This window comes from Epinephelus fuscoguttatus, linkage group LG1, assembly GCF_011397635.1.
Source record: "Epinephelus fuscoguttatus linkage group LG1, E.fuscoguttatus.final_Chr_v1".
NCBI lineage: Eukaryota > Metazoa > Chordata > Actinopteri > Perciformes > Serranidae > Epinephelus > Epinephelus fuscoguttatus.
Genome location: NC_064752.1, coordinates 12314586 through 12335079, shown reverse-complemented (window position 1 = coordinate 12335079; position 20494 = coordinate 12314586). Strand labels below are relative to the sequence as shown.

General features: G+C 41.9%; 1 protein-coding gene across 4 annotated transcripts in view; it reads left to right on the top strand.

Annotated features, from left to right (window-relative positions):
- Positions 1-20494, top strand: part of ephb2b (eph receptor B2b) — a 184244-nt gene that overhangs the window by 70733 nt on the left and 93017 nt on the right. For all 4 annotated transcript variants that reach the window (XM_049590818.1, XM_049590804.1, XM_049590814.1 and 1 more), the window contains exon 3: positions 10483-11167. In XM_049590818.1, coding sequence (XP_049446775.1) covers positions 10483-11167 — 685 coding nt within the window. The remainder of the gene's footprint in view (positions 1-10482; positions 11168-20494) is intronic.

The window sequence follows — 20494 nt, the reverse complement described above, 5'->3', positions numbered from 1 at the left end:
CAGATTTCCCACAACTGCAAATGGGGCGGCTGTGCCCCGGGAGTTTTCCACTGGGTCTCTCTCCCCTGCTTTTGTGTGAATAATTTATTTACTTCTGTCAGTGATAGAGCGCTGATGTGTAATGTGGCTCCACATCGTGACGCTAGTTCAGGTTAATTCAAACACTGTAATGACAGGATGTGATAAATACACCGCTCATGTTATGTCAAAACAATGAAATCTTGGAGTGTTCTGACGGTGCGTTTGCAACGCTACTTGACTGATGTTTCACCCTGCACTGACCGGTTGTAGCTCATAGAACAGGCTGATTCCTACTGTGGTTGTCTTCTGTAGCTATAACTTCTTCTGCAAGACTTTATACAAGATGTATATAATGCTGCTTTGTTATTGTCTATCTTAGAGTATAAATAAGCTATAAAATTACCTCTTAAATTACAGTTAACCCCAGTAAATGGTTGCAGTCTTTTGTTTAGAGGTTGATTCATCCCTAATTCCACCAATAGTCATTCAAACAGCTTTGAAAAACTGCAACAACCATCAGCTACTCTCCCACTCGTGCTTGCCAAACAGATCTATTTATCACAAATCTTGACTCGTTGTTGAAGTCCAGTGTCCATGAAGAGTGTATCTGTGGTCAGCTTTGTGCAGCCAACAAACTTGTTGACCGTCTGCTCGTTGGCTAAGTTTTCCCGGTTGCGCAGATGTACAGGAAATTGAGAATTCTGACAACTTGATTGTGTTGCTTCTCGCAGTATGAATTCACAGCAAGAGCTTAGTAGTCCCAACAGAGCGATATGACAGATGACATATGAAAAGCCATGTACATATCTGTTTGCGGACTCTTGGCTGCTGATGTTGATCTGACCGTCCCTGGAAGAGTATATTCTTCGATATGAGGCCAGTCTCAAGGTTTACCTCATGGTTTTAAATGAAGATTTTGTTGGAGGTTTGCGTTGTTTCATTCAGGAGTAGTGCTTGGAAGTTGTTGAGTTTATCTTTTGAGTCAATGTGGCTGTTGTTTATCACTTCAAAGATATAACATGTAGCCTAAATTTTCAACATTCAAATGTCTAAAAATGACTAGACCGGTGTTATATATTTTTTCTTGATTTGAGTCCTTGCATTATCCCAAATGTTCCAAAGAAACCAAACCCAAAGAAATCTGAACTTTTATTCAAGGAAATGGTGGTCTGGTGTTTCATCCTCTTTGTACATATATCAGGGTTGTAGTTGTCTGCCAGAAGCTGTCATAAATTGACTTTTTATCCAGTTTTAAGGCACATTTTTCCAATTACACTTTTTAGGTCTTAGTTGTTTTTAGCTAAATCTTTTAACCCGGTGAAAGTCATCAAGCACCTGGATCTTAAGAAGAGCTTAAGAAGAGCTGAACAAATGTTAGCTGCAGTTCGGCTCCAGCCCCTGCTGTGCTGACCAGCTTTGGAAACCACAGATTTTTTTCTGTGAAGCTGCTTCCTTCATTGATTTACCAGTTTAAACCAAGAGAAGGAGACCTCTGTGGATAATTCGGCTCTATGTGAAAACCTCCTGAAGATTTGAATTGTAAGATATCAGAGAAAAAAGGTGAGCAAATATTATCAGGAGCTGGGCTAGCAGCTCGTCTGCGACCACCATGCCACACCAAGCCACGGCAGAGATGGACCTTCTCTAGAGTAGGTTCAAAAGCCGGGCCGCCCGCCCTCAAGCGAGTAGGAGTGATACCTCGCTGACCGCAGCTAACCCCTGACGATCCCTGTTCTCCTCCCCAAACAAGCGTGTATGTTGCGAGACTCTCTTAACCTCTGTCTAAAGGAGACCAGAGAGAAAGGCATTTCTTAAAGTCTCTCAGTACTTTTTTAGCTTCTAACTGAATCTCTGTGGTTTGGAGTTTAGTCTCTCTTCTGCATCCTGTTTTTACTGTAGATATCTGCTTTATTTTACTGTTTCATGTTCCCTATCAGCCGTAATAGAAGTTGTGTGAAGTTGCTGCTCGAAAACTTGACATTTCCTTTGTTTGCTGCTTCATAATAAACAAAATAACGGGTTACTTTTATTGTGAAGAACCTATAGGAAATGAAATATGTTATTACTGAATTAGTGGAACTTTGTTAGCAGCTACTCTACAATAAAGGCAAGTCTAATAATACGGCAGGGAGGAAGAGTAGACGCAGAAACAGCCACAGTGAGATGCTGAAGAAGAGCTGCAGACAACAGGCTCTTAAGCCGTGAATCAGCCCACTGCTTTAAAATGTCATCAGTCAAAACAAGCCGTCATCAGTTAAAGACACATCTTCATGAAGGTAGCCCTGTTGTAATTGAAATGCAAATCCCTGCTGTGCTGGGCTGACAGCCCAAACCAAGCCGAGCCAAGCCAAGCCAGCCCATGATTGTCAAAATGGAGTACAGATTTGTTCATTTTGGAGAAGATAAAACCTCTGTGGATAAGTCAGCTCCCAGTAAAAACTGCCTGAACATCTAGATCCAAAGTTATCAGGGAAGAAAAGATGAGCACACATTAGCAGGTGCTGGGTTAGCAGCCCCTCTGCAGCGAGCTAAACAGCATTGGTGAAACACTGATTTGCAATATAAAACTACTTTATTGAGGGTTTTTACCAGTTTTTTTTTATCACTTGGGCTGTTTGCCTTGGACAGGAGGACACCTCTGTGGATATTCAGCTTGCAGTAAAACCCTCCTGAACAATGCGCACTGAAGAAATTCTAACCAGGAGAAAGTGACTGCAATGCATTGCTCTGTCTTTTGTTGACACCTAGCGATAGGAAATTACATTTTGTACGTTCAAAGCTATAACTGTAATTAAGGTCTGTATACAACTGCACGACTGAAGTGTTCTTGAACCCCTCTGTGCTCACTTACTGTAAACCAATTTAGATTAAAATGTCGGTTAAATGGATAAGATGTAAATGTAAAATAGGAAAGTGCAGAGAAGCTCCTGCATAATGTGTGCTTACAGAGGAGTTAGGTAATTAGCTGCTACAAAGAGGTCCAAGGAGGACTATACTTATTCTGTATTTTGCTGGTGAATGAGGCAGAAAGCTTCGGTCTTCAGTGAATGGTCTCAGCTGTAGAGGTAACTCCACTCTATAATTCAGGCTTGACAGTGCGTTCCGCTTGGCTTTACAGATAAAGCAGAGACCTACTGTCATGGAGACGTATGGATTGCAGGTCAGCTGAACTTTTCTCCCGCTCTCCTGGAGTGGCAGAGGAGATATCGATCCAGAGCCTCATTCTCAGTGAGCATCACTGAACTGTAGCACCTCATATAACTCCAGAGGAAGAGAGGAGCAGCTGACATATTGTAGACTCTACTAGTTCTGCCGTAGTCTAACCAACACAATATATATTCACTTCAGACAGGTTTTCTGCGCAGGGCGTTTGTCTCTCAGTGGTGCTGCTCGAGCACAGTAGAAATTACAGGCATGCCAGTTAGTGGACTCAAGGTCTGTGTGGAGAGTAGTTTCATTATTAAAAGAAGAGCTGGTCTGACAACAGTTAGAAATCAGTTGAATTGGCAGGAATTTGTTTTGGGAACAGAACAAGGGCAGCTGCACGTTACTGCTTGATATAAATCTAACATGCTTTATCTAAACAGCAGGTGTGCACTGTTATCAGACAGATTCACAGAACATCGCACAGCACTCTGATCCTAAATGCTGTTTTGGTATACATGGGAATAATTGCCTATAGGCCAAGTAAATGTGACAGCCAGAGGTGTGGGACTCCAGTCAGGTGACTTTATTTGAGACTTCCTTGATGATCATTGATAATAGACTCAACTTGACTTTGACTTGGTAGTCATGACTCGTTTGTTTCTCAAATCAGATCTTGACGATTGACTGTCCGCACTGTTATTTGCCAGTAATCTGATTGGATTTGTGTGTCCAGACATCACCAACCTATCTGCATCGGTTGCTGTGGTAATGACATACGCATCAGTAACTATGTAGCACCACTGGTGATGCAGCTTTCAAGTGCGAAAGCATGAGATGTAGAGGTCTATCATTTCGCCCTTCAAACAAGTTATTTTGGCATCTGTCCACAGACTGTTGTTCCTCATGTCCTCCTCTTTAGCACTCTGCTAGTAGCAGCGTGGATCTGCTCAGCACCTCCATCACTCTGAACTTGACATTGATGTTGTATGTTGCATTCAAAGACACTTTGAAATCCAGTTTTAGCAGCCAGAGCTGCCAGACTGAGATAGACCTGTAAGAATCTGATCTGAATTACATTTCTACCTCCTAATGTGGTTTGGATTGATTTTCAAACATCACATTTTATGTGTTTTTTTGCCATCCAGACTTCCTAAAATCAATCTGGATATTAAGTGGATATGCCAGAGAACCATTTTGGGCTGGCAGTCTGAATAAGGCCTCATACTTGTGACAGATGGCTTGAAAGGACTTGACTCTTTTCTCATTTTTCTAGATATTGAGAGATATATTTTGATTTTTTCTAAATGTAACTGGGTGATTTCTAGTGCAATGTGTGCAAACCTGGCAACCTGCTAGGACGGGCATGCAGCTATCACGGATTGGGCTTGTCCAAAAATAAAATTTGCATTCAAGGATTATATTGTCGATGACAGCAGTAAGGAGATTACAGTGGTATTCAAGGCCTGCAGCTTAAAATCAGTGACACGACCACCACAACATCCAGCCATATCCATCACTACAAAACACACAAAAAGATGAGCGTGAATGGGCCTTTTGAGGAGGGACTGGTTGTTGTTCCAACGGCCAAAGCCTGTTATTCTGAAAAATGTCCCACTGGACTGAAAGCCCAGTTCTCCAGTAGCCTGTTATCCCAAAGACAAATGCCCATTGCTCTGAAATCCTGTGTCTCCAAATACACACAATTAGACAACACAATCACCTGAAAAAATGCTCGCATTGTACATTTCTGTAAACCATGGATATGTTAAATTTGTCGACAGTGCTGTGATGAATCTATAGTTAGGTTTAGGCACAAAGCCCACTTGGTTACAGTTCGGAAAAGATCGTGTTTTGGCTTGAAACACCCACATTTGGTGGAACAAAAGTCCCTGGAAAAGCAGGGATAGGTTGGTTACAAACACCTGGGATCAGTGGCTCAAATGCAGCTGGGAAACTGAAACTTACTGCAGGGAGTGTGTGTTGTTGGAGAAACGGGAGCAATGGCTGTTTGTTTTTGTGATGACCAGCTGTCAGAGAAATGGGCGTTCAGTCCAATGGGACTTCTTCACAATAATGAGGCTTAGAAAATTTGGGCTGTCGGAACAATGGCATGGTACCCTTTTTAGGTAAATTGCAGTATTAGATTAGTGGCTGGTCTACGTTAGCTAGTAAGCTAACGTAGACCAGATCATTAAAATTTTCATGTGACTTGATTCTCTACTCAGTAACTTGGGACTTGCTCAAGACTAGAAGGTGAAGACTTGAGACTTGCTTGTGACTTGCACATTTTTGACTTACCTACCTCTGGTAATATCTCACCTTTGATATCATGATGTGTTTTGTTGATGTAGGGTCACAGAATTATGAAGAATCTGATGACAATTTATTTGAAATAGTTTGCAGCACCACATTTCACATGCAGGTACATTCTTGGTGTTTGTATTAGTCTCCCTGGAATAATGGAGAGGTAACAACCGGCAGGGTTCACTGGAAATTATTTGCCAACACTATTCGACCTAGAATTATTGAACCCCAATGAGATTAATTAAAACATAAAGTGCCTTTTTGTTTGGAGCCAGTAGCGCGTTGTGTTTCACACCATTGATTTTTTATCGTTAGTTTCTGTGTGTGTGGAGTTTCTCAGAGGAAGGAGGCACATCCAGCGTACCATGAAAACAAACATTGCTTGTTATTTACCTTGAAGTCTTGCAGTCTAATGTCTCACAACTTTGAAAAACACCCCAAATATTTCACAAATGCAAATGAGCGCTTGATAATATTTGGTACGCCTTTGGTTATTAAGAAAATGCCTTTGATCATTCAGGCCTTAAACATCTATTTATTTAATGTTATAGTAAGGCAGTATTCAGAGCTCTCAGCCCGATGGCTGTTGATTTCCACACTCAGGGAACAAGAAAAACAACATTCTGCCAAATGTAACAGGATCTCCGGAGTTTTTGTTTCCATCATCATCTGAGCGCCGCTCATCCGCTCCAACTAATCCATCTTGACATCCACCACCAGGGTTACCTCCACCTTCAATACTTAAAACACATGACCACCCTTTTACAGCACTCTCAGTAAAAAGCCGGGGGAAAGAGCTGTGAAAATGAAGACGTTTCTTCTAATTTCACACTCTGCGCTTGATCGTTAGGCTCTTATTATGCCCCATTTGCTTCCCTCCACTGGCTGTGATGAAAGCGGGGCAAAGAGGCCATGACAGGACAAAAAGGGGCCCTCCATCAAAACACATTTTGTTTGGGGTCTTTTTTAGCCTGGATCAACCCTTCCCCCCGCATCACTGCCAACACTTTCCCCTGCAGTTTCCCCTGTCTGCATCCCTCATTAGCAGCAACCCCCACCTGTCTCCGCATTCATTTTATCAAACTGCAATTGTCCAACGCTCTGTGCTCAGGAGAAACGGACTGCCCGTTCTTGTTTAATTGGCCCGCAGCCCCCCCTTCGCCCTCTGTGCTCCTCAACAAGTGGGAAGGTCAATGGCTGCTCATGACCTGGGATGGTGATGTCTGCCAGTGCGGGGCCAAAAGACAGACTTATCCTTAAACCACACCACCAACAACTCTGTAGCCTGAACACTCATGCAGTCATTAAGCTGCACTCTGATTTGACACAAAAAACAACTCTTGACAGTCTTTTTAAAGTCCGCTTACCATCGGCATTTCTCAAGTCCTTTTAATTGTCACAGAGAAAAACATTTTTTTTACTCGAAATATTTTCCCTGCACGTTTATTCAGGATTAAATTCCAACTATAACAAAATTGTTTTTTGCAGACGTCAGTTTTGCTCATTAGGAAGAAAGGCCCCGATAGAGGGATACAGATTAAAAAGTTCCTGTCATGTATTTTTTGTTAAGCCGCATTCTGTTTACTCTCGTTATTATTATTATTATTATTATTATTATTTTTGGCTGCACATCAGTCTTTTCTGTTTTGCTTGGCTCTTGTGATGATTTGGGTTTGAGCTTGGGTCAAGCCGAGCGTCACACTAGCTGTGATTAATTAGGACATGGGAATTAAGAACAAAAGCCGTTTTAATTAGTCAGAAAGTGTTTGATAGAACACCGGTTCGTAACAAGAGGGGTGACTTTCTTCTCCCAACCCGTCAAAATCTGTCAAAATCCTCACTAAGTGGGCACTAATTTGAGAAATTATATCAGCTGTGAAGTGAAGAGTGAAGGGGGAGGTAGTGTCGTAGGAGCGGTAGAGGGTGCAGCTGATGTGAAACAGCTCTTGGGGGTTGAGAGCAGGGTTCTTCCTTAGCTGAGATGCAGAGGTCAAGGTCACGACCTGAGTGGCGGTTGGAGCGCATGGTGTTTAAAGCTAGTTTGATCCATGGCCGAGGGGCAGGAAAACCACGGAGGCTGCATCTGGAGTGTGTACACTCTGAGCGAGCACTCAAATTGGTGTGCAGTACGTGGACTTTGAAGTTGAACGGAGTACTCGAACCTGGAGTGAAATTTGCCCCTTGATTGTTCTTTATATGATTACCTGTGTAATATGATTATGTCAGTTTAGTGTGACTTTGATTGTGGAAAATTCATGTCATGTTTCCTCGGTGCTCCGCTGTAGTGAAAGGAGCTTTCACTAGAATGTCAATAACCCATTACAGTATGTGCTATGAATGTGTCCTATTAAGACACAATAAAAAAGCAGGACACGCTATCACATAAACCAGAAACCTCTCTGCTCTGTTCAAGTGACTTAATGTCACGTCTCCAGTTTCTCTTAAAGCATTACAAGATGTGAATGGTTTCCTCAATGAGAGGACGGGAACGCAGAGGGTAAACATCAAAGCTCTCTGCCTCTGCAAGGCAGGGTTTATATATTTTTTCACATCCCGAGAGAAAACTACATGCAACTGTTATTTGCAGCTAGAAAACGGGATGTTAAGTGACAACTTCATAATGCAAAGCTCCCTTTGTTGGATTTACCTGTCAGAGTAAACCGTGGTGTGAAGTAGGGCTGGGTGCAATCGGGAAAATTCCCATAATTTTGACCATATAGCCTGATATCAATTTTTGAACATATCCTGATACAACAGTTTATATGATAACTTATGCAAATGCACATAAAATAGTTTGTATTGTCTTACAAATAAGCTCCCCACGAATGACACATAAGATTATGTAGGTTAGGTTTAGGAAGTGAAAACATGGGGACGATGTACTTTAAAATAACTCAAAGTTCACTTAATTTCACATGCAATATTATCACAGTATTGTAGGGCTGACTATTGGTGTCTTTACAAAACATTTACACAATAAGATTTTTGATAATTAATCATCAGTAATGTGGAAATAATGACTAAGTGGGTAAAGGCAAATCATGGAGCAGCTAAAACAGTCTGGTAAGTTCATAAAGTTACATCACTTTACAGTAACGCAGCCTTCAAAACCAGGAAAAGACAACACTAGGGATGTTATGATATCCAAAATCAAAGACAGTATCTCGTCTCATATCATTTCACCAATATAACTGTCATATGTTGGCCAGCCCTGGTGCAACGTGTCACCTAATAAATGACTAGGCTTGTCAAAAATGTTAATTTATCAATGAATGTAGATTCTGAATATTTGAACCTAGGGGTTGGTGATATGGCCCTAAAATAAAGTCACGATATTTCAGGGTATTTTTTGCGATAACGATATTCTTGATGATATGACAAATAAGTAAAAAACAAACAAACAAAAAAAAAGTTTTAATTTAAGAAAAAAGAATTGCAACAAAATCAGTGATATAATTTTATGTGTCAACAGTTTGCCCTTAAATATTCAGTTAAAACAGAAATGATATCTCATTTCTTTAGTTTGTGAACAACAACTGTAACTCAGAGTGAGATTCAGATTCTATTATAATATTAATAGTTCAACAAAATAAAATATACCACTAATTACAAGTTTGAACAGCTCCCAAATACAAAAAAATCCCCCTGGGATCTATATATATAAATCAACAGGTGATTTCCTTCTTTTAGTAAAATCCTAAATGATTGAGTTATTTTTTTCCCCGCCTGCTAGAGGAGCCACTGAATGAGTTCTCTCTGAGCGTTAACTTGCTAAAAGAGTCTGAGAAGTGCGGGGCTGTTCATAAAACATTCAGGACGCCACAGTTTATTCCACACTACTGAAGCTGCTCCTCTTTTTGGAACCACAGTGGAGTCCATGATCATTTTGTTCTCCACCATGCTTGTTGTTGCCGTGGGTAACAGTGTGACATCATATGTCAACAAGCTGAAATATCGCGAGTATCACAATATGAATTTTTCACTTGATATTAAAAATTATACCAGTAATTGAAACGGTTTCAATACTAATTTTCCCCAGTATCGATACACAAATACCACCTGGGCTTTCTTGCCCTTTCTTATTTCTAATGAGTACTACAGTCATTCTGTTCTCTGCTGCTAATCAAGAAAAGAAAACTCGTTATTGTCATGTCAAAGACTTGTTCCCTTTATCTTTTAATACATTTTTTTGATGTCATGCCCCTAGTGTCAGTTTTTCTCTGTAGTATCAATAATGGTATCGCATAGCAATGTTTTTTTAGGTTTTGTGTGGAAGCAGTGTGTTAAGACTACAGTTCATGTACCCAGTCCTAATAATACCCCAAAATTAGAATGTATTCATTAATCACAGAGCAGCTGTACTTGTACTGTAGATTAGAAAACGTACCTCTTGGATTTCTGATAGTTAGTTAACACATAATCCACATATAGTGAACTGTATATGTATAGTTTCTCATTAAAATAAATCAATCCCCGGGCTAATACTGTTTGGCAAAATTACTTTATTTATGTGTCTGAACAAACTGTAGTAAGGGTCAGAGGAAGTCACTGGTGAGCAGCCTTCTTTATCTACTATTACTACCTCAAGAAGTGGCAGGACATGCTGGAGAGGCTGGTTCTCATTTGTTCCTTTAGACTCGCCTGCTGCAGCCGTGTAAACTGGGTTACTGGAGATATTTTCTTTCTTTGCACCATGTAATCAGTTTAATCAAAACATTGCTTAAGCTGATGACTCCCAGTAATCAAAGTATTATAAAGTATGCATGAGAACATTCTTGTTATTGCTGCAGAATAGGTATCAGCAGGGGCTTTATGACAGTTTATATTAATGGGAAACACGCAGACCGTTTACTGCTTTACAGCTGAATGGCACCTAATTGAATGAAGCAAGATAACTATCGCCTCAATTACCTTTTGTTTCCATGAAATTCTGTTTTTAAAGCAGACTGCTTTTTCATAGGTAAATGTCAAAATGTTAACTCACTGTTTGTGTCTGTTCTTGGCCCACAGTGGGAGGAGGTGAGCGGGTATGATGAAAACATGAACACCATCCGGACGTACCAGGTCTGCAATGTTTTCGACAACAATCAGAACAACTGGGTACGGACAAAGTACATCCGCCGTCGTGGCGCTCAGCGGATCCACGTGGAGATGAAGTTCTCGGTGAGGGACTGCAGTAGCATTCCCAACGTGCCAGGCTCCTGTAAAGAGACGTTTAACCTGTATTACTATGAATCTGACGCCGACACAGCCACCAGGACCTCGCCGGCCTGGATGGAGAATCCCTGGATCAAAGTCGACACCATTGCGGCAGATGAGAGCTTCTCTCAAGTGGACCTCGGGGGCAGAGTGATGAAGATCAACACTGAGGTTCGGAGCTTCGGCCCGGTGTCACGAAACGGCTTCTACCTGGCCTTCCAGGACTACGGCGGCTGCATGTCGCTCATCGCTGTGCGAGTCTTTTACCGGAAGTGCCCCCGAATCATCACCAACGGGGCACTGTTCCAGGAGACGCTCTCAGGAGCGGAGAGCACCTCCCTGGTGGCTGCAAGAGGTGTTTGCATCCCCAACGCAGAGGAGGTGGATGTGCCCATTAAGCTGTACTGCAACGGAGATGGAGAGTGGATGGTACCCATTGGACGCTGTATGTGCAAGGCTGGGAACGAGGCTGTCGAGAACGGGACTGTTTGTCGAGGTATGTTTTGCTCTGATAATATTTTCATTTAATCTGCTAAGCTTATGAATCATCATAACACAGGTCACAGTCCTTACAGTGTTTATTCTCCAGTATAAGCTGTTCCTGGCGTCTATTCATTCCCATTCAGCTGATGGTATGAGCCAGTGATATAAGATAAGATTCACCTTTATGGATCTCCAGCGGGGAGATTGTGTGTACGGTCATGTATTAAAAAAACATGATGGAAGGTATACATCCTGCGCATAGATTTATTTAGTTGAAGTCATCATATTTCCATAAAAATGATCAGCACCCATATCTATTTCTTTTCCAGCAGAAATACTCTGCTGGATGTGGCAATTCACATGATAATTCAGGCTCGGGTTTGATCTGAAAATATACTGCAGCCTTTTGATGTTGTGACTGCGAAACATGTTTGATCCTGTAAAGGGAGGGGAGCTGCTCAGCATTGTCATCAAAATCAAAATAACACAAATTTATTTATTACATTTCTTCCTTGTTTGTAGTACAGGGTGGCTGCAGGCCTTAATAAACTCTTAAAATATCTTAAATAACCTACAAAGTTACTAATGAAATGCCTTAACTTACCCCCAGCACTTGTATGTGCATAATGCCCCAGACTTCTATCATATCAACATTTGTAAAGTGATGTTTATGAGCTGATATTGGGAGGTGGAGGCCACTTTTCCAGCAGCTTTTATGCTGCCAAATGTGGGTGTTTGTCAGCAACTTATTGTTGCTTTTACAGTGGCTTTAGTGCAGTTAAACATGGTTGTGTTTTTCAGCAACTTGTTGCCGCTTCTTCAGTGGCTTCTGTGCAATTAAACATGGTTGTGTTTCAGGAACCCATGGCCGTTTTTCCAGTCAGTTTTTGCAGCCAAATGTGGCATTTTTTAGCAACCCATCACTGCTTTTCCAGTGGCTAATGTACCCTTAAACATTGGTGTTTTTTAGCAACCTGTTGCTGCTTTTTGAGCAGTTATTTGCCACTAAATCAAAATTAAACCAATTTATATATTTAATTTATAACATTTATTCCTTGTATGTAGTACAGGGTGGCTGCAGGCCATAATAAAGTCTTAAAATATCTTAAATAACCTACAAAGTTACTAATGAAAGCCCTTACAAAGCCTCAAATTATCTTAAATTCAGACCGGATGGGTCTTAAATGACTTTTAGTCACGTCACAGCGAGTATTTCTGGTCTTGTGACTACTGGAAACCTCATTTAAACAGTAGTGAAACACTATTTGACAGGGAAACAGACTTCAGCACAACACTTACATGTGCATAAGGCCCCTTTTTCGGTCCCTCTATGCATTTAGATCACGCAATGTGTCTGCATCTTCACTGTTAGTTTGTTTTTTCTGTGCTTGAGCAAAGACAGCATCATCAGTGTCATTTTACCTTACTGTTTATTTTGAACTGACATCAGTGTGTTTACTTGGAAAGAGTTTATTTTCACTTTGGTGTGTATTTCCAATGAAAATTTGGTTTCAAATGTAATTTAAAGTGGTATTTAAAGGGTCTTAAAAGTCTTACATTTTACGTGTTTATACAGACATACCCTAAAGTAATTACCCTCCAGTCTAATTCAAGATGGCAGTCTTTTTATCTATATGTAAAGAAGTGCATCAACTGCACTTTGAGTGTGATTGTATAAACAGGACATGTTTAGGATCTTTCTCACACATTTAAATGCTTTCTTTTTCAGAGTAGAAATGATATAAATGTGTTTCAGCCTACAGAGAAGCACCTGTGTGCATATCTAACAGAACTCATGCTTAACAGAAATTCAAAGAAATAGGAACAGCAATCTTGAATCTGTACAATTTCCGCGCCGATCCTTTGTTGGTAGAATGCCTCCTTCCATCCACGAGGACAAAGAGGATGTTTTTCAAAATTGCCTGCATTTTCCTATCAATTGGAATCCCTCACAGGCAAATCGATTCGGCTTTTCAAAACATCAATGCGCCCAACGTTTACCTGTGCTATGCCCTATCCGCAGTCTGGCAGGTGGTATTTGGTCAACGTGCTTAGGGATCTTGATCACTCGAAACAGCACGACAGCGTGTAGCCTGCAGACTGGAGCCGTGCTGCTCCGGCTCAGCACAACAAACCACCCACCTGCGTTTTAGATCGGTGTGGCGCTGCCTCTCTTATGTGCGCCTGTAATTACAACACATCCCCCAGTGTCTGTGTGCTGGGAGGGGAAACGTGATGGGTGCTGCCTCCCAAACACTGCCAGGCCCGTTCAATGACTACTAATGAGGACAGGCACCAGCTCCTCCTCGAGGAATACAGGCCAATAAGAGGCACGTGAAGACAGCTACTTTCTGCTGTAGCAAGCTGCTTTGGATCCACATCCCTATTATTATACAAATCTTCTTGTTTTTTGACCTACATGTAATTCACTGCATGTGGTGGATTGGAACATCTCAGGGGTGTCCTCAGTCATGGTGTTTTTTGTGCTAAACGGGATTATACAATTAAATGCTGTCAGCTCAACGGGGAAAGTATGTTGATTCATTTACAGCCTGCACAGCTGGCCATGAGAGTTTTTGTCTGAAAGCATGCGGCATTTCACCTTTCATCTCTGACCACCCAGCTGGCATTCCATTCTGCAAACCACAAACACGTTACATTTGGACGTTTCACACGTATCGTATCAACATCTCTAAAGTGATGTACATGAGCTGATATCGGGAGGTGGAGGGGATGATGGATGACACCTCGGCACAACCAGTGGCCATGTTTCCAGCAGCTTTTCTACTGCCAAATTTGGGTGTTGCCACTTTTCCAGTGGCTTCTGTGCCATTGAACATGGTTGTTTTTCAGCAACCCATGGCTACTTTTCCAGTATGTATGCAAGTGTTTTTAGTGACCTGTTGCTGTTTTTCAAGCAGGTATTTGCCGCCAAACGTGGGTGTTTTTTAGCAACCCATTGCTGCTTTTCCAGTGGTTGTTATACCCTTGAACGGAGGTGTTTTTAAGGACCCAGTGCCTTTTTTCAAGAGGTTTTCATGCCACTAAACATGGTTGATTTTCAGCAGCCATTGCTGCTTTTTCCAGGGGCTTGTGTACCCTTGAATGAATGTGGGTGTCTTTTAAGGATACATTGCCACTTTTCCAGCAGCTTTTGTGCTGCCAAACGTGGGTGATATTTGGAAACTTCTTGCTACTTTTCCAGTGGCATCTGTGCTGTTCAACATGGTTGTTTTTTAGCAACCCGTGGCTGCTTTTTCAGTAGTTTTTTGCAGCCAAATGAGGGTGTTTTTAGCAACCTGTCACAACTTTTCCAATGGCTTTTGTACCCAGGTATTTTTAGTGACCCATTACTACTTTTTGAGTAGTTATTAGCTGCCAAACGTGGGTGATTCTTTGCTTGTGTACCCTTGAATGTGAGTGTATTTTCACATCCTGTTGCTGCTTTTTGAGCCGTTATTTGCCGCCAAACATGGATGTCTTTTAGCAACCTGTCACCACTTCTCTAGAGGTTTTTGTTCTACTAAACAAGCATGATTCTTAGCAACCCATCCCCACTTTTCCAGTGGCTTTTGTACCCCTGAACATGGGTGTTTTTTAAGGACCCATCACCATTTTTTCGTTGCTTTTTGGTTCGCCAAATAATCTTTAGGGTAATCTTTAGCAACCTGTCAATGCTTTTCCAGGGGCTATCGTACGTGGGTGTTTTTCAGTGACAGATTGCTGCTTTTTGAGTTGTTATTTGCCGCCAAACATGGGTGTTTTTTGGCAACCCATCGGCGCTTATCCAGAGGTTTTTGTTCTACCAAACGAGCTTGACTTTTAGCAACTTTTCCAATGGCTTTTGAAGCCTTAAATGTGGTTGTTTTCCAGCATCCCATCTGAGGTTTTCTTGCAGTTTTTGTGCTGTCAAACATTGGTGTTTTATAGTGTTTTCTAGCTGCTTAAATGCCACCAAATGCAGCTGTTTTAAGTGACCATCACCGCTTTTCCAGTGTCTTTGAGCTGTTGAACATTGGTGTTTTTTAGTTACCTGTTGCCACTTTTCTAGCAGCTCTTTGTGCAGCCAAAGATGGGTATTTTAAGCCAAAATGTGATCCTTTCCTTACTATAACCAAGTGCTTTTTGTGCCTACACACTAACCACGGCATTGTTAGAAATGTAGAGTTTCAACATATCCGCGCATAATAACATACATATGCAACATATCTGTGGTTTGCAGAAATATACAATGGCAATTGGGTTGGACTATCCTTCTGTTTATTCCTCCCTGTCTGCTGTAAACTGGCTTTGATATCAAACGTCCACCAGAAGAGAAGCCTCACTGACAGCATGCTGTCTTCATCCCCCACCCCCCCACTGCAGTATTGACAATTATAGATCTGAGCACTGCAGGGCTCACAGACAAACTTCAGTGACCCTGACAGAAGTACATATAGATGTATACAGACAGACTTTGACCGGTCTCTCAGTCACTTCCCTCATCATGTGACGCACTGAATATTAAAGCTTTATGAATGCATTATCTGAGAGTGCAGCTGTGGAATGCAGCAAAACCCTGTGCACGGAGATGGATTTTTATGGCTCCATACAATAGTTATGAGCCTCAGTACAAACAACAGAGCAGTGTGTAGGAAAATAAAACCATTACAGTTAAAAAGGATATTATTCTACGGTTCCCTCTATGTTCAGAAGCCCTTTTTGATGGAAGGCTGCCACCACTTGGTCTGCTCTCTAGTCATCCTCCTAAACACTGAAAGCTGATATCAGTACTAGAAAATGTGGTCAGTCACCGCCTTTCAACTGCCAGAAGTTGGATAATGAATTGATCTATGAAAGATGCGCCTTTGCCTGCCGATATTATGGGGTAATGAATTGATTTGTGAGAGGTACCCTCGGAGGGTTTGTAAGATATCCCCTTTCATAGCTGGATTATGGAGCCACAGAGACAGCATAAAGCAGCCGAGATGAAAGAGACTATTTGTACTGTAATATTAAGGACGCAACCGATGCTTTGTTCCAACATCTCCGCAACTAAACGTGTAATTACGCATGTAACAATTAAATCCTTGGCAGGGATCCCGGCAAATAATTATGCTGTCATGAAATCTGTCAAAATATTGACAGTAGAAGGGGGTGCTTACATCAAATTGCTGAGGCCTTTTTCTATGCGATTGTCTTACAAGTAAGATTAAGTTTCCGCTCTAAGAAGTGCTGGGAGTGATGGAACCACACCAGGGCCTTTCAGCAGGGACGGCCCTGAAAAGAGAGATCCCTCTTCCCCTCAGAGCCTTGAGGAGATGGTGCACCACAGAGACACACGAGGTCCTGTTTGCCTTTGCTGCTCATTCCAGAATGAAAAGCATTCTCCTCTGTGCGGCACAATGAAAGCCATGTTCACGGGTGGAATTGCAAACTCCCTTAACAATGCCCATGTGTGCTTTTTCACTGTAATCTAATCATCTAACCCCACAGTACTGTGAGTTCAAGGGTCTCGGCTGTGGGAGCGTGGCTCGTGTTATAGTGCAGCGAAGATTCAGATGGAGACAATCTGTCACACAGCGACAGTAACAGCTTGATTCATCTTTTTGTTGTGTTTTTGTTAATGACTGTATTTGGTGAGAAAATGAAAAGCAGCGTAAAACAAGCAGCGTAGTTTGTGTGGCCCTGTGGCCCAGATTTGTAGGGAGACTTGTCAACACATAACATCACACAGCATGACAGCGGATGAAAAAAAAAAAAAGTGCAAATGTTACACATTCTGCATGCTCTTCTGCTTATGTGCAGTGGAAATAATGATGTGAGAAATGAACTTGACTGCGGAACCAATCTGGTTGCCTGAGAAAGAGGAATTCTTAACGTCCCTAGAGTGTATAGACAAGTTGGGGACATAAACATGACATAAACATAAATTCTGCGTGCCGCATAGTGTTTTACTGTTAATATTAAAGCTCGGCAACATATTTATTGTATCGACATCTTGATCTTGATCATCTTTTTTCCTGGTTTTAAAGGCTGCATTACAGTAAATTGATGTAATTTTCTGAACTTAACATACAGTTCTAGCTGTTATATTACTTGCCTTTAACCGCTTACAGTAGTCTTTATATCCACTAGAAAGCTGTCCTTATATCATTGTTGCCTTCATGGTAACAAGTCCAATACCTGACCTTGCAAATCCTTTGTCCACTGCCAAGTACCAATCCGATACTATCACATTAAATAAAAAATGAACAGCTATATACCACTAAACACGTTGCCCTTTTACTGGTGGGATCATCCAATGTAAAATGCTGCCACCATTGCTGACGTCTTATGGTCAGGCTACGGTTTTAAAACAGCCAATTATTTTTTGGCTTTTGCTGTATTCAGCAGGACAGTATTTAAGCGGGAAAGGGGGCAGGAGAGAGGGGATCACATACAGCAAAGGGCTGCAGGCTGGAATCGAATCCGCAACCGCTGCAGCAAAGACATTGCCTTTGTACAGAATACGCCCACTCTACCCACTGAGCTACTGGATGCCTCAACAGTAAAGACAAATCGATATGTGGAAAAACAGCAATTTTATCCAGGTGGAAAACTACTTTAAAGTTTATTAATAGATTACAGGCTTAGACTAGTCTACTTGTCGATACCTGGTCCAGAATTTTAGGCAGTATTAGAGGCATTTCGAATACTGGTATCGGCATTGGAACAACTCTAATATCCCAATTACTATTTGATGAAATTTAAATATTTTGTGTACCAATAGTCAACCTGACATATTGTTGCAACATCTATATCGAGACATCTAGTCAAAAATATTGTGATTTTTTTAAAATAATTCAAGTTTTTATCAGTTTGAAAGACTTGGTAAATGGCATACATATATTATTTTCTGGGCATACATGAATACAAGGCACGTATTTTTTTTAATTCGGAGGTTGACGACAGTACATAAAAAAAAAATTAACAAATAAGTCTGGAAGGAAAGAGAAAGAAACAAACTAACAAACAATAACATGTCACACATATGTCCTCATACATCACTCTACAGGTCCACATAGTCACAGAGTAAGTTCATAACTATGTAGGCTTAAGTATTGTGATATTTGATTTTCTCTATATCACCCAGACCTAGTAGATACTCACATTTTTAGAAACAGTTCCACTCCATGATGTTAAATCTTTACAGAGATTCAAATCTGCCTCCACTCTCAAAGGCTGATACATATGCTGTATAAAGGACAAGACAAATTCAACTGAACATGCACAGCAGGCCCCACAGCGAGTCAGTGAGTCACATGGATGATGAGCATTTCTAGGGCACAGCTTGAGATGTCAAGGAATATTTCTGACCATGCTGGTCTGAGGGTTACGTTTTTGTAACTGTCAGCACAGCTAGTGGTGCTAGCACAGTTACGAGGCTCAAAATGAAGGCGCATACTGACCATGGCTACCTCGGGGTAGATCCGAGGGTGGTCACCATGTACAGCAGCAATGCTGTGGCGTCACTGGGATGGCATTACTAGCAGTACTTGCCAATAGAGCGGCGCCACTAGCTAACTCCCACCCAACCGGTGTGGTGCACAGTGCAGAGCGGCCATGGCTATAATTAGCTAACCAATGGAGATCGGAAGGTGGCCAACATAAAATATTAAAACTCCACCCTCTCTACATGCATATTGCTTTAAAACATGGTGCTGGAACTCACTGAGTCAATGGAGCGCCGGACTCAAAGGGAAACGCTTGTATTTCACATAATTGTGGGGTTTTTTTTTTATTTCTTTAAAAATTCACCAGTTAGTTACTGGTTAATGGGTGTCAGGCTATCGAATGCAAAATGAACCAAAAACACCCCTATTTACAGTGTGGTACAGCTTTGATTCTCCGCCCAGACCTAATTGGGCCCAACTAGACCCTCGGGGTTCTGGTCGGCCCAGGCTGTAATCAGGTCTGGGTTCACAAGATCAGTCTCACAAATATCTGTTACCACACTGAAAATACCCAAGTTGACTTCATCTTGTTATAAATGTTTTAATATTTAAAATTACAGCGGAAATTTGGGTTTTTAATTGGACGCGGGCCCAATTAAATATGTTGCTGTGGTTCAGGCTTGGGCAGAAATTTTTGCGGGTTTATGTAGGGTGGTCCAGCCTGAACATAGGTCTACAGGCTCTGCAGTCAGGAGAACTTGGAACAACATGCTTCTTTTTAATGTCTGTGTCTTGGTACGGTCTGCATCAGTGGTGGGCAGTAGCTGCTTGGAAGAGAGGCTCCTGCAGTTGCACCCAGAGCAATTAGATTAAGGAGGAAAAGCTTCAGTAATTCTTCAGCCAAATGTGGTTGCAGATAAAGAGAGTTAGGGGGATCGAGTGCAAAGGTAGGTGCCGGGCAGACATGATTGGATAGACATGATTGCACGGAAAAGAAAAGGGGAGGAGGCGAAGAGCAGGAAATGAGTCCCCCCTAACCCACTGTCAGAATCCCAATTATTGCAGCCTCTTCGTCTGGAGAGGGTTTAAGGGTGGAAATCAGCGTAGCACAGACAAATCCACGCCGCTGCCTTTATTTCCCTGGGTGCCTCTGTCTTTAATGGCAGCTCTAATTGACTAACAGCGCACGTGGGGGAACAGCCACGCTGATGACTGGATGACTGTCCTCTGCGCTGGAACAAGACACAAAGCAAAACAAAACAAACACACCCCCTCAAGGCTTTTGCTGCATTGTGCATTGTGCAAACAAAGATGAAGGGAGGTTTGCATTGGGCTGCAGCGGCGGAGAGTGCGAGAGGGAGAGAAAGAGAGTGAGTGGGAGAAAAGAAGAAAAAGAGAGAGGGAGAGCAAAATGTCAACAGTCTGCCTACACAATAGGCATTCACACAATATTATGTTAAAGTAAAAGCCACACTTATTCTCTGGGATTGATGGCCACATCGGCTGCTGTTAGGAGCTGTTTAGTTAAGCATATGGAATACAAATTAGCGTCTGAGCAGATGTTCATCGCTGCAACATTCGTCTGTTAAATGGCATCATAGACAACATGACTTAATCCTGCACCATAGGCAGTATCACTTAATTTCCATTACTGATCTTTCCATTTAGACCCCATAACGCTCTGTGATGTGTACTTGATAGAGGTAGCCTCTTTGGTCTGTGCAGCATAGGATGTTGTAACAGCAGGAGGCAAACAGGCGAGCTCTAAGACATGTCATTCTGTCCGCAGAGGGCCCCAGGGAACATTCAGGGGCCTTTATTCCCTCTTCCCCACTGTGATAGGATTTCAGTGCGGCCAGGTGCTTTTCTTCTCTGTCCACCAGTCTTCTTTTTCTCCATCTGTTCTGCACCCTGCACCACATCCA